This window comes from Chamaea fasciata, unplaced genomic scaffold (genome assembly GCF_029207755.1).
Source record: "Chamaea fasciata isolate MVZ Bird 193981 ecotype frontalis unplaced genomic scaffold, bChaFas1.0.hap1 SCAF_1, whole genome shotgun sequence".
NCBI classification, from domain to species: domain Eukaryota; kingdom Metazoa; phylum Chordata; class Aves; order Passeriformes; family Sylviidae; genus Chamaea; species Chamaea fasciata.
Genome location: NW_027094086.1, coordinates 182,157 through 196,346, shown reverse-complemented (window position 1 = coordinate 196,346; position 14,190 = coordinate 182,157). Strand labels below are relative to the sequence as shown.

The following is a 14,190-nucleotide window of genomic DNA, read 5'->3' as shown; positions in this document are numbered from 1 at the left end:
CCTGGTCTTCAGTGAACGATTTCAGTTCTCAGAGCTGGACAGGAGCTCTTGAGGTGTCAGTCACCTTGGGGTGAGGTGGCTGCTGGGACAGGCTTAGGAGAAGGGTCAGGACCGTGCAGGAAGCAGGAGGAGCAGCTCCTCAGTCCATCTCTGTTTCTTCTCAGCCTGTCTCACATCTCCCTCCGTTCTTTCATCATGTAGAGTTGAGTGTTCAGGAGGAACACAGCAAGGTTAGAAGAAGATGCTGTTATAGCTAAACTGTTTCGGTGCACTTTGTTCCAGCTGTGTTTCCCTGTTTACATTTTTGACAGCAGCTGCGTTATTTCTAAGTTTTCCTTTTACCACAAGTGCAGATTTTCTTTGAGATGGGTTTTCACAGAATCCCAGGATGGTTTGGGTGGGAAGGGACCTGCAAGACAATTTCATTCCAGCCCCCTGCCACGGGAGGGACACCTTCCACTGTCCCAGGTGGCTCCAAGCCCTGTCCAAACAGGCCTTGGACACTTCCAGGGATCCAGGGGCAGCCACAGCTTCTCTGGGCACCCTGTGCCAGGGCCTCAGCACCCTTGAAGGAAAAGATTTCTTCCCAAAATCTCATCTAATCCCACCTCTGGCAGTAGGAAGCCATTCCCCCTTGTCCAAAGTCCCTCTCCAGCTCACTTGGGAGCCCTTCAAGGCAGTAGAAGGGGCTCTGAGGTCTCCCTGCAGCCTTCTCTTCTCCAGGCTGAACAGTCCCAGATCTCTCCTTTCCTGGGGATTCGGGAGGCTTGACCTTCAGGCTGTTGCTCCACAGCAGAAGTTCCGGGGAATTTTGTCTCTTATTCTCTGGCTCCATCTGTTTCCTTGGTTTCAACATCTCGTAGTCCAGCCAGAATTCACTGGCTTACGTCAGAGAATTCCTTGAGGGAACTGGAATCAATCCTTTGTCCTGGGTTGGCATTGTGATGGTCGTGCCCGGGGGGCGGGGGAAGGCAGGAGGTGTTCGTGGTGGGTCTGCGTGTGCCAGGCAGGGCAGAGGGGCCTCCCCCATGGCGGGGACCCCACCAGCTCCGGCTGCCGCAGCCTCTCTGCTCCTCCCCTGTGGAAAACCCAGTCTCTCCGTTTTCTCTCCCGTTCTCTCCCCCGCCGATGCCCCTCCAGGTGCCCGCAGCCCCCCGGCCCCCTCACCTGGCCGGCAGGGAGACGCGCTTTGTAAGTGCCGTTGGTGTGCGGTGTGCGCTCTGCCCCGGCTGCTCCCGCTGCCCCGACCCCTCTGCCGCTCCCCGGGGCACCAGGGGCTGCCCCCCGTGAGCTGCTGCTGCTGCTGCTGCTGCCGTGGCACCCGCCAGCGCTTTGGGGACGAGCTGCGGGGGGACGGCTTGGCTCGGGCTCGGGGGCGAGTGCGGAGGGTGGGGACGTGCCCAGGGACTGCGACCGTGGGCCAGGGTTGGGGTGAGTGCCCCGGGGCCGCCCCAGATCTGGGGGCAGAGTCTGGAGATGTGCAGAGAGCTGTGAGGGCCTCCTCACACGGCACAGGTGCTGGGAGAGGCTCTTGGAGGTGGGCTCTGGCCTGTCCTCACTCTGAGAAGCAGGTATTGGGGCCGGGGGTTCTGTGGGACCTGGAGCTCCCCACGCAGGGTGCGCAGCGGAGCAGGGGTAAACTGAAGGTTTTCAGGACGGGCTCCAGGTTTACCCCTGATTTCTCTTTGCAGGCTTCCATTAACTTCATCACGTCGCAGGATGACAGTAAATCAGTGAGTACAGCTGCCGTGAGACCTGACTGTGGTATCCCTGTGCATCCCCCCAGCACACGGAACTCGCTTCTTCCTCCTGTTGGCTCCTGTTCTGTCTCCTCCACTATGCCTCAAGTTTGTACAAATGCATCAGGTCTTAAATGTGGTCCATCTGAAAACCCGATGTAACTGTTCCTGAAGCTTTTATTCCTATTTCCCCTCGCACCTTCCCCTCCTGCAGGTTTTGCTGGCTCACACAGTTCCTGCTGCCGCTCTCTCTAGTTGCAGATGCTTTGTTCACTTTCACACAACATCCAGCAGTGATAGTGACATCCAGGAGAAGTTTTAGAGCCTTACCTCTGCTCCAGTAGCTGCATTTCCCTTCAGAGCTCTGATCTGGTTCGCTTCCATCAGCAGCTTCTGCCAATTCTCATTCCTGGCTGATGTTTCCCTACTTCCATCCCTGGTGCTCACATTTTCTGAGCTTCCTCACCCTTACCACACCCTGCAAACCCCTGTAGCTGCTGCTGGTATGGCAGGTGCTTCCTTTTGTCCTGGCCTTCTCTAACCCACTGTGTAACCCTGTGTAACCCTTCCTTGGCTGAATCTCCTGGTGTTGGCTCCAGGAGCTCTCCCTGCGGCTGGAGCGGGCAGCACAGCTGAGGAGAGAATTGGGGCTGCGCGGATTTGTTTATTCACCTGCATGGCAGACACCTCACTGCCCTAACAGCTCGTTTCTCTTCTCTCTTCCTCCCTCCCCCTTCTCTCCCTCGGCCTTTCCCCACCCTGTCCCGGGGCAGACCAAGCCCGGCGTCATTCAGCCTCTCTCCCGCGTGCGACCAAGCGCCGCGCCACACCGGGCCGAGGAGGGGGACAGCCCCAACCCCTTCCAGCAGCCTGGGCCATGCTTCAGGATCCACAGCTCTGTAAGTGGCCTGGGGGCTCCTCCCTAAAGCCTAAAGTGTGTCTGTCCTGGGCGGCTGCAGTGCCACGTGTTGTGGGCAGGACGCCCTCCCAGAGGGGACTCTGTGGTTTGAGGACCACCAGCCTGAGCTGAGGCTGGTGGTGTCCCTGGGGAGGGACCCGCGCTCCTCACAGGCAGGGCCAGGTTAGTGCATCCCTCTTACTTCTCTGGGCCTCCCCAGCTGCCCCGTGTCTCCGTGGCCCTGTCCCAGGAGCCAGCCCTGCTGAAGGTTTGTGGCCAAAATCCCCAGAGCAGATACAGGTTTAGGGCCATATTTGTGAGGTGTTGAGTTCTGTGGAGACGTCAGTCTTGCAGAACCTTGGTTGATGGTCTGGCACCTTGGAGCAAGAGCCAGTACCGTCCTGCTGGTGGTTTTTATGGTTTGCAAAATGATTGGTTTTGAAAGGTTCGTATTCCTGGGGCTGTTTGTTGATGGGAGAGAAAAGTTCAGGTGTTTTGGTCTTTGTCGTGAAGGAAGAGCTGTGTCCCTTCAATATAAAAGTGGAAGGAATAGAGGAAGGTGTCCCTGCCCATGGCAGGGGGTAGGGACTGGATGGGCTTTCAGTCCCTTCCCACACAAACCATCCTGGGTGAGATTCCATGAATCCAGCCCTTCCCTCCCCACTGCAGCTGTGCAGTGTGGTACCAGAACAGAGACCTGACTTGCAGGCAAGCAGCTGTACGGAACCCATGGAAGTGGACAAGATCCCCATCCCACAGTCTCTTCTGATCTCGCTGTGCTGTCCTTTAGCCCGTGCAGGAGCATCATCAAACAGCATGATTTAGCCCTAGTCTGGGACTAAGAAAACCCAGAAGGCCTGGAAGTGGGTTAGTGCAGCTGGAGGGTTGGAGGGATGAACAGCTAAAGGGGATTTACTTTCCAGCAGGAGGAAGGTTGTGGTGTCATCGCCCCCACCCCTTCCATTTCTGCCGTGCTTTGGGCACGTCACCCCAGTGCTGCTCTCCCCCACGGGGCAGGAAGGGTCACAGGGACGGTGGGTGAGGAAGGGACCAGCAAAGACAGTGACCAGCAGTAGGAAGGTCCCTTCAGACCTTCTCAGATGTTTCCCAGTAAGTGTAATTCTGCAAAGGGGAAATTTGAGATGAAAGGCAGCTGTCCTCCACATCAGGGGTCCCTGGATCAGGTCGTGGAATCACAGGGTGGTTTGGGTTGGGAGGGACCTTATAGACACCTTCCACTAGAGGGAATGTTGTTCAGCCCTAAACAGAAGTCAGAGTCAATGTGTACCTGTCCTGTTCTAGCCCAAAAAACCCTGATTCAGGTAGGCACTTGCTGGTTGAATTGGGTGGAAATCCTCAAGGACTGGGACAGCAATGTGCCCTTGGCCAGAGGTTCTGTCACAACATTCCCATCAGGTCAGTGGGGATCTGTGCCACCAAAAGTGCCATCTCTTCACCATCCAGGAGACAGGACGGGGCTGTGACCCTCGTGCTGCGTGTGCAGTGTGTGTGCAGTGCTCTGCTCCTCGTGTTCCTGCCCCAGGCTCGGGAGCAGCCTTCCCAAGGCTCACATGTTCCTCACATGTTCCCCACCATTCTCCTTTCCACGTCCCACTCGTCAGGCTCTGCGGGCCAAGAGTCGGGCTGTGTTTCCCCCCTCACCCCGTGGGTTTCTCCACCCCACCTGTGCTCACCTTTACCTCCTGTCTGTCCCTGTAGCAAAAGCCATCGCCACCGTCGCCACCCTCCCCTGACGAGGTCCCCATCAATGTCAAGCAGGCCTACAAGACCTTCGCTGCAGTGCCCCTGTCCCACCCACTGCTCGGGACACAGGTAACAGCCCCAGCTCAGGTGCCAGCAGGGAAGGAGGTGGTCACTGGTTCCCTCCAGAGAAAGCTGCCCTAGAGGAGGGACGTGTTGAAGTCCTGTGGAAGGTGGAGTTTGTTGATGGCAGAGTCCTGTCTGTGCCAGGTCCTGGAAGCTCATGGAATCCCGTGGCATTGTTGTTCTCCCCGGACACTGGGTTACAGATTACAGCCATGCTGTTCTCATGCAAAGGGACTCTGAAATTCCAGGCCCCAGGGCCAGGCTAAACCTGTGCTGAGACATTTTTGAATAGATTTTTGATCTTCACTGGGACTCTTCCCCTCCATCCAGCTGAATCCTGGAACAGTCCAGGCCAGCTGAGGCCTTGGAGGTCATTGCCTCAGTCCCCCATGCTGAGCAGGGCAGCCTTGGATGTTAGAACGTAGAATCCTGGAACGCCCTGAGTCGGAAGGGACCCACAAGGATCATCGAGTCCAGCTCAGGACGCCCCCGAGAATCCCACCCCGAGCCCATGAGCATTGTTCAAATGCCTCCAGAGTTGTAGAAGGTTGCTCAGGCAGATCCACTCAGGGTCTGAATTCTGAATTAGTTTCTGCAGTGTGTTTGGATAAAGCCAGAGTTCATCTCCTTGCTCTCTTTTTGTGGGCCCTTTCAGTTTGTCTAATTATAAAACTTCCTGCTTTTCTGTAACTTGTTTTTTGCAGTTCTCAGTTTACCCCTACAGATTCCTGGTTCACAGACAGATGTTGTGGATCAGTTTCCTCCCCCTGTGGTTCTGTTCATCTAATATTCTGTTATGCATCCCAGTAAATATGGGTTTTGTTCCTTCTCCTGGCATCTTTGCTTCTCCAAAGCAAATGTTGGGTGGTTTTGTCTTTGGTGTAAGTGAAGTGTGAGTGAGCTCCCAGCAGCTCCTGCGAACCCCCTCCAGCTCTAGCTCAGCCCCTGCTCCTGTTTTGTGCCTGTTTCCCGTGTTGTTCAGTTTCTGCCCCTTCAGAAGTTGTCACACCTGGTTCTGTTTAACCCTCCATTTAACATAAATCCTCATTCCTGACAGTTGCTAAAGCTTCTTAAATCCGTGTGAATTCCAGGGCAGTTTCAGGAGCCTGTGTCAGCTCGTCTGGCCTTGGGGACACCTGGCTGGAGGATGGCTGGGGAGTGGCTGGGAACTTTCCTTTCAGAACACGCTTGTTTCTCTCTGTTCTTAGGAACTGTGTGGTCAGAGCAGCTCAGAAAACACCCAAATGGCCTCGGAGGTGAGTTCTGGGGCTGGAAGGAAGGTGGGAGCCATGGAGGCTGTGGATGGGGAGATGGGTCATAGTGCGGGAGGGCTGGGGAGGAGGGCGAGGAAAGTCTGGGGCACCTGGCAGAGTAAGGCTTGGGGTGGCATGGGGAGGGTGCCTGTGGGCAGCGGGCAGTGCTGTGGCCTGTGGGCAGTGCTATGGCTGAGTGACCCGTGGTCAGTGCTGTGGCCTGTGGTCAGTGCTGTGGGTGGGTGACGCGTGGTCAGTGCTGTGGCCTGTGGTCAGTGCTGTGGCTGGGTGACCCGTGGTCAGTGCTGTGGCCCGTGGTCAGTGCTGTGGCTGGGTGACCCGTGGTCAGTGCTGTGGCCTGTGGTCAGTGCTGTGGGTGGGTGACCCGTGGTCAGTGCTGTGACCCGTGGTCAGTGCTGTGGGTGGGTGACGCGTGGTCAGTGCTGTGGGTGGGTGACCCGTGGTCAGTGCTGTGGCCTGTGGTCAGTGCTGTGGCCTGTGGTCAGTGCTGTGGCTGGGTGATGCGTGGTCAGTGCTGTGGCTGGGTGATGCGTGGTCAGTGCTGTGGGTGGCTGGCCTGTGTTCAGCACTCTGCCTCTTGCAGATGGCCGCACACAGCCCTGGGGGACAGCACAGCCCTGAGCAAAGGTCCTTCCGTGAGAGGCAGAAGTATTTTGAGATTGAGGTGAAGCAGCAGCACGTGGACAAGCCTCCCAAGCGCGTGTCCTTGGTGGGGGAGGATGACCTGAAGAAGATGAAAGAGGAGGAAGGTACATAGGAACACGTGCTCAGAAGTTTGTCCTGTAAGGTGATTCCTTTCCCGTGGAAATGCAGCACTTCCAGGAGCCCACGGGTGGTTATTGTAAGGCCTGGGAATAACTTGAGTAAGTGATGGTTGGAGAATGCTGTGGATGCTCCACTGATTCTTTCCGGGTCGGTGCAAGTGCTGTAGTTTCAGGGTGTCCTGTCTCATGGAACGACAGAATGGTTGTGGTTGGAGCGACTTTTAAGGCCACTCAGTCCCACCCTCTGCCATGGGCAAGGACACCTTGCACTGGACCAGGGGCTCCAAGCCCCGTCCAGCCTGGCCTGGAACACTTCCAGGGAAGGATTCCTTCCAAGATCCCATCTAACCCTGCCCTCTGGCAGTGGGAAGCCATTCCCCCTTGTCCTGGCACTCCAGAGCCCCTCTCCAGGTCTCTTGGAAGCCCTCTCGGTACTGAAGGGCTGCAGTAAGTTCTCCCTGGAGCCTTCTCTTCTCCAGGCTGAACAATCCAGCTCTCACAGCCTGTCTGCAGAGCACAAGGGCTTCAGCCCCCAGGTATTCTGATACCCCTGCTCTGGACCCTTCCCAGCAGCTCCACGCCTGCAGGTGGTGAGCAGCTCAGTGACATTTTTAAAGCCACTGCAGACAGTGAGTCCGTGCCGGCTGCCCAGGTGAGCAGCGCCCTCACACAGGACCGCAAGCAGAGCTCTCAGACCTCTCAGTGCTCACTGCTTTAGGTTTGCACTAGGAGGTAAACTGCTGCTCTCATTTTTGGTGTCGTTGCCTCCTGACTGGGAGTTGTTTTAGGAGGTGGTGAGGCACAGTATGAAGTGGAAAGAAGTGTTTTTACCGAACTGTCCAGCCACTCCTCTCCAAGTCATACCTGCACCTGGCATTTTGCTGCCCCAGTTGTGGAACCTGGCATTTGCTCTGGTTAAATTTCATGCCATTAATGGTTGCCCAGTGTTCCAGCCTGTCTGGATCCTCCTGTAAGGCTTCATGGCCCTTGAGAGAGTCACCAGCACCTCTCAGTTTGGCATCATCAGCAAAGTGTTGCTGTTGCGTTCAGCTCCTGCAGCCATATAAAATTATTAATAAAAATCTTGCCCAGAACTGGCCCCAGGCCTGAGCCCTGAGGAACACCCCTGGGGGCTGGTAGCCTGCAGGACACCTGCCCCAGAGAGCCACCTGCTCCTGTCTCCTGTCCCTGACCCTCTCGTGACTTGTGTCACCAGCAGAATTGTTCCCAGGGCCACTGCCATGCCTGGGGCCCAGCACCAGCACCCCAGGCCTTGGTTCCTCCAGGAGGCCAGTGGGAAGGTGCAGACTCCCAGGGCTGTTCCCTTTGGGAAGAAGAGACTCCACCAGAGCTGCAGTTTGAGCATGAGAACATTGGGAAGTCTGCTGCAAATCTGCCCATTGAGCGTCCAGGGACAGAAGTTTGGTGGATAAGGCAGGAGGGACTGAGGAAACGATGCAAAGTCTGTTTCATCTGAAGCATTAGTGGAAGTGTGGAGGAACAAAGGTGTCCATGGAGAGGGAATGGACTGAAACCAGCCCAGATTTGCGGGGATGAGAAGCATAAGGACCTGCCCAGGGGTCTCATCCTGGGGGGTTCAGTGTAAAGACCTGCCCAGGGGTCCCATCCTGGGGGTTCACCTGCCCAGGGGTCCCATCCTGGGGGTTCACCTGCCCAGGGGTCCCATTCTGGGGGTTCACCTGCCCAGGGGTCCCATCCTGGGGGTTCACCTGCCCAGGGGTCCCATCCTGGGGGTTCACCTGCCCAGGGGTCCCATCCTGGGGGGTTCAGCCAACGCTCTGTGGTGTCAGCTGGCTCCTGTCTCCCTTGGCAGCCCGCAAGCTGCAGCAGCAGCGAGCTCTTCTGCTGGAGGAGGAGGCTGAGGAGGATGAGGAGGCGAGGCAGGTGCCCGAGGCTGTGCAGTCCAGCGTCGTCATCGAGGGCGTGGAGTACAAGGTGGAGAGGCTGAATGGAAGGAGCTCCCAGGCTCCAGCAGCTCGGTAAGGCAGAACCACGGGCAGCCCTGCACCACACACCTGTCTGAGGTGTCCCAGGAATTCTCAGGGAAGAGGGCTGGGCAAGAGTCTTCTTCAGCATAGAGGAGGCCGGGTTTTCCAGCTCACTCTTTCCAGGGAACAGCTCCTTCAGCTGCTCGACGCTATGTAGAGAGGTTGATTTTTAGAGAGAGATGCTTCAAGATGAGCTGAATGAAAAAGTGATGCTGAAACAGGTTTGGGGTTTTTTAGGCTTTTGTTTCCCAGTTCCCTGGGACTCACCCTGCAGGTTACCTTGATGGGTTTGGGGTTTTTTTTCTAATTCTTGGGCATAGAACTGAGGAATGAGAACAGGGTTCTCAAAGGCTCCAGATAAACTAAGAATGCCCTGGAGTAAAGCTGAAGCTGTCCTTATCTGTCTTTAAGTCTTTGGGACAGACACTCTCCACTCCACAGACACTTCTCAGTCACAGTGGCAGAACGCACCCTGGCTTGTGGAATCTCATTTCTCTCTGTTGTTTCTGCCCACTCTCAGTTGAGGGACTTCTCACATGATGATGCCCTGAGTCTTTCCTTGCCCCCTCCATGTGCTGAGGCAGCTCCAAGGAGGAAAGCAGTGCTATGCAGCTCCTTGGTTCTCTGGGAAGTCCCACTTACCCCTCCTGTTTTCATACTGAAACATGGGATGCTGCAGAACAGGAAGGCTGGATCAGTCAGATGACTTTCAGCTGCTTATTATCTATGCTTGAGTGCAGGGCAGGCAGTGGAAGAGACTGAAGTTGTGTTTCTTGAAATAATCTTTCTCGTGCTGGAAGAGAAACTGAGATTTAATTAAAATAAACTTGAGCAGTAAAAATCAGGGCTGAGTGTCCCTGTAAACTGAATACCCCAGCTCTCCCAGCCAGGTTCCAGCCCTCAGAGCAGCTCCATAGCCCATCTCGTGGAAGAACTTGCAATAATCAAATTAATCTGTAAATGAAGCTAGGAAATCAGGATCAGGTGACTAATGTTTCCAAGGCGAATCTTCCTTGGGCTCCTCTGGAATCCCTTTGTGCCACATCTGACAAAGCCAAGTGTGAGGTCCAAGTTGCCGGGCCTGAAGGGTAAGATCCAGAGGCAAACAAAGCCCAACAAATCTTTTTATTAGAAAAACTGAGGAAAAGCTTTCTTCTCTGTGTGTGTTAGTGGCTGGCTGCAGCTGCAGGAGCTGAGCCCTGATGTTCATGTGGACGTTCAGGAGATTCCCACAGGAATGTTCACAGCAATGGCCACGAAGGGCTCTGACTTTACCCCGGAGCAGTTGTTGCTTTCCTGGGGAGGGTCTGTCCCACCCTTTGCTGGGTGTGCAGCCTGTGGGGCTGCAGCTCACAGGGTATTCTTTTCCAGGCCTTTGGAGCTCAGTGAGAACAGCAGCTCACAGAGGAATTCCCTGGAAGAGGGGATCAAGTCTGAGCAGAGAACCAACTCCCTGTCGGGGTGAGTGGGGCAGCTGGGGCAGGGGCTGGATAATTCCTCCTTCTTTAGCAGCCAGGGCTGCAAAGGAAGGATTTGGGGGAGGAAGGGAAACCGATCAGAACCAACTTCACAGAATCCCAGGATGGGTTGGGCTGGAGGGATCTGGGGCACCATCTGCTTTCGACCCGCTGCCCTTCGCGGGCTGCCCCAAGGACAGCCGGAGCCCCGTCCAGCCAGAAACTCCTTCACGAGAAACCTGTTCTGTGTGCTCCCCCGGCCCCCGGGGCAGGTGCTGGGAGCTGCCGCCGCCAGGCGGGTGAGCCGTGGTGGCCCCACGGCCGCCCTGTCACTGCCTCTCTCCCGGCAGGCTGAGCCCGGACGCCGCGGCGCCCGTGCGCACGGCCAAGGCCGAGCGGCGGCACCAGGAGCGGCTGCGCATGCAGAGCCCCGAGCTGCTGGGCGCCCAGGACAAGGAGCTGTCCCCGGCAGAGCGCCGCGCCCTGGAGGCCGAGAAACGGGCCATGTGGAGGGCGGCACGGTGAGCCAGAGCCCCACTGCTCCGGGGAGGGAGCGCGGGGGCTCCTGGGGTCTGGGGACTGCAGCGAGTGAAAACGGGGAATGGGGGATTCTCTCACAGAACGGGGGCTCCTGGGGTCTGGGGACTGCAGGGAGTGAAAACGGGGAATGGGGGATTCTCTCACAGAACGGGGGCTCCTGGGGTCTGGGGACTGCAGGGAGTGAAAACGGGGAATGGGGGATTCTCTCACAGAACGGGGGCTCCTGGGGTCTGGGGACTGCAGTGAGTGAAAACGGGGAATGGGGGATTCTCTCACAGAACGGGGGCTCCTGCGTGTAATTGGGACTGCAGGGAGTGAAAACGGGGAATGGGGGATTCTCTCACAGAACGGGGGCTCCTGTGTGTCTGGGACTGCAGGGAGTGAAAACGGGGAATGGGGGATTCTCTCAGAGAACGGGGAGCTGCTGTGTGTCTGGGACTGCAGGGAGTGAAAACAGGGAATGGGGGATTCTCTCACAGAACGGGGGCTCCTGCGTGTAATTGGGACTGCAGGGAGTGAAAACAGGGAATGGGGGATTCTCTCAGAGAACGGGAACTCCTGGTATCTGGGGACTGCAGGGAGCGAAAACAGGGAATGGGGGATTCTCTCACAGAACGGGGAGCTGCTGTGTGTCTGGGACTGCAGGGAGTGAAAACAGGGAATGGGGGATTCTCTCAGAGAACGGGGGCTCCTGCGTGTAATTGGGACTGCAGGGAGTGAAAACGGGGAATGGGGGATTCTCTCACAGAACAGGGGCTCCTGGTGTCTGGGGACTGCAGGGAGTGAAAACAGGGAATGGGGGATTCTCTCACAGAACGGGGGCTCCTGGGGTCTGGGGACTGCAGGGAGTGAAAACGGGGAATGGGGGATTCTCTCACAGAATGGGGGCTCCTGTGTGTCTGGGACTGCAGGGAGTGAAAATGGGGAATGGGGGATTCTCTCACAGAACGGGGGCTCCTGGGGTCTGGGGACTGCAGGGAGTGAAAACGGGGAATGGGGGATTCTCTCACAGAATGGGGGCTCCTGTGTGTCTGGGACTGCAGGGAGTGAAAATGGGGAATGGGGGATTCTCTCACAGAACGGGGGCTCCTGGTGTCTGGGGACTGCAGGGAGTGAAAACGGGGAATGGGGGATTCTCTCACAGAACGGGGGCTCCTGGGGTCTGGGGACTGCAGGGAGTGAAAACGGGGAATGGGGGATTCTCTCACAGAACGGGGGCTCCTGTGTGTCTGGGACTGCAGGGAGTAAACCCAGGGAGTACGGGACCCTTTCAAAGGCAGATGTTGAGGGAGGTTGTGCAGGGTCTGTTCAAGCAGGGCAAAGCTCTGGGGACGTGGCTGAGCCTGCCCGCCTCTGTCAGCGCAGGGGAGGTGGGGGCTCGCAGGTGCCCCCAGCGCCTGCGCAGCCGTGGACGCGGGGAGGGCACAGTGAGCGCAAGCACAGCTCTGTGTTGTGGTGGGTGTGTTCCTTCCCTCAGCACACCATTCTCGCCTCACCTGTGAAATGGTGTTACTGAAGCTGCAAGGTCACGTTGGCCGCAGTGAAAGATGGCATTTCATTTTCCCAGTGTTGCTGGGCTGGAAATCGTGCTGCAGCCAAGACACTGGCAGCATCAAGCCGTTCCCACTCTTCCCCACGTGAGATTTTACATCAGCTATGAGAGAGTGACTAGAAATTGTTCTGGAAGAAAGAGAAGTTTCTAACACAGAACCTGAGACTTGAAGCTAGTCCAGACGTTTGCTGCGTCATAGAATGCTTTCCAAAAATTAGTCAGGCTGCTCCTATTGATAGTTCTTCTTTTCCTGATAATTCCTATAGGAGACATTCACAGGACAGTCTGAACTGTCTCTTCTGGGGTTTGAATGAGGCTTGGAGAGGAACAGGGTTTTAGATAAGACTGGAGGGATCACTGTGAGCAATTCCAGTGTCTGTGCTTGGCATGGATGATCACGGGGCTGTTGCTCCCAGGGAATGGAGAACTGCAAAGCAGATCCTCACTGAAAGCTGAACTGATGTTCTGGGGATTTGAGCAAATTTCCTCTGAGACTGGTTTTCACAGAATCCCAGGATGATTCGGGTGAGTGGGACCATCAGGACCATCCAGTCCCACCCCCTGCCATGGCAGGGACACCTTCCACCATCCCAGGCTGCTCCAAGCCCCGTCCAACCTGGTCTTGAACACATCCAGGGATGGGGCAGGCACAGCTGCTCTGGGCACCCTGTGCCAGGGTTTCAGCCCCCTCACAGGGAAGGATTTCCTCCCAAGATCCCACATAACCCTGCCCTCAGGCAGTGGGAAGCCATTCCCCTTGTGCTGTCACTCCAGGTCTTTGTTCAAAGTCTCCCTCCAGCTCTCTTGGAGCCTCTTTAGGGACTGCCTTGCTCTGCCATCTCCCTCCTTACGAGGTTGGAGAGACCACCAAGTTCCTTACGCTTCAGGTGTTTGGAGAGGGCTGGAATCACACCTCTTGTCTCAGGAGAAGCTGTCGGTGTGAAACAGTGCCAAAAGCAGCCATCAGTGTGACACTGTGCAAGCACCAGTGTCAGACACCCTGCACAGACTTGTTCTTGGTCTTCGGACCTCCCGTCAGGCCTCTCCTGGAAATCCACATCACTGTGCTTGGAGAGGGGTAGTGCCCAATCTGCCATCCCTTCCCAAGGAGACACGCGAGGGTTTCGCTCCCCCAGACCTCCCCCGTGCCTCCGCTCCCCGGGTGTGTTCCTCACGTGATGGGGAAGGCTTTCTGAGATCTGTCAGCTCTGATTCATACCTAGGCATGAACGCATCCCGGCCGTGCTGTAAGAGAAGCTTTGTTTGGGATGGGTGTCAGAAGGAGAAACAGAATGCTGCCAATGCAGACTTCAGGACGCAGAGTCCTTGCAGAGACACTGCTGCTGTCCCAGGCGTGCAGCCCCAGTCTCAGGCCTCAGCTCTTCCAGGAACTTGGTGTTGCCAGCACATAAATCTGAAAAATGCTGGGAGGGGAGAGGATGCCTTTAGGTGATGCGATGATAGGATTTGCTCCTGTAATGTTACTGTTGATCTGCCCGTGGTCTTGGGCCAGCTGGGACTTGGCTGGAGTTGCTCAGAGCACAGTGAAAGTTTCACGTGACACTTCAGGAGGGTTGGCATGGAGCACTGTGGGTTTTTCTACTGTGGGCAGAAGAGACCTCTCTCATCCCAAACCTTCCCTTTCGTTTTCTAAGCGTGTTTTGCCCATGGAAAATGAGGCTACCAGGGGAAGAGACTTCCCGAGGAGGGAATGCCTGTCAAGGAGAAGCTGCCTGAGCTGTCAGATCCAGCCTTGCTGGGTTCAAGTTTGGCAGACCAGGGCTTCAGCTCCACTTTGCTTCCAGTGCCGAGGCCCAGCTTTTTGTGCAGTGCCTGGAGAAGGGCCTGGCTGGTGCCTTGGGCAGGAATCAGTCAGTCCCTGCAATGTGCTCCTTCTCATAAGACAAGGAGGGACTATTCCCTGCTGCCACATGTCGCCCAGGAGGATCCAGTGGTCTCAGGGTCTCTCCTTCCCTGCTCTGGAACGGGCACAGGGACGTGATCAGGTCCTGTCTCCAGAGGTCCCTGTGCTGCAGGGGAAGTTCTGCCCTGCCCCACACGCAGGGCTCCGCCCCGCTAACCCACGTTCTCCCCAAGTGCCGCTGGGTTTGTTCCTCCCTTTCTAATCTC

General features: G+C 56.5%; 1 protein-coding gene across 11 annotated transcripts in view; it reads left to right on the top strand.

Moving 5' to 3' along the window:
• Positions 1 to 14,190, top strand: part of SCRIB (scribble planar cell polarity protein) — a 106,233-nt gene that overhangs the window by 79,658 nt on the left and 12,385 nt on the right. For 5 of the 11 annotated variants that reach the window (XM_066200984.1, XM_066200228.1, XM_066200651.1 and 2 more), the window contains 9 exons: positions 1,141 to 1,191; positions 1,692 to 1,733; positions 2,513 to 2,638; positions 4,357 to 4,470; positions 5,673 to 5,720; positions 6,322 to 6,487; positions 8,337 to 8,502; positions 9,883 to 9,972; positions 10,319 to 10,489. In XM_066200984.1, coding sequence (XP_066057081.1) covers positions 1,141 to 1,191; positions 1,692 to 1,733; positions 2,513 to 2,638; positions 4,357 to 4,470; positions 5,673 to 5,720; positions 6,322 to 6,487; positions 8,337 to 8,502; positions 9,883 to 9,972; positions 10,319 to 10,489 — 974 coding nt within the window. The remainder of the gene's footprint in view (positions 1 to 1,140; positions 1,192 to 1,691; positions 1,734 to 2,512; positions 2,639 to 4,356; positions 4,471 to 5,672; positions 5,721 to 6,321; positions 6,488 to 8,336; positions 8,503 to 9,882; positions 9,973 to 10,318; positions 10,490 to 14,190) is intronic. The other 6 variants (XM_066200322.1, XM_066200147.1, XM_066200735.1 and 3 more) reach the window with 3 other exon arrangements.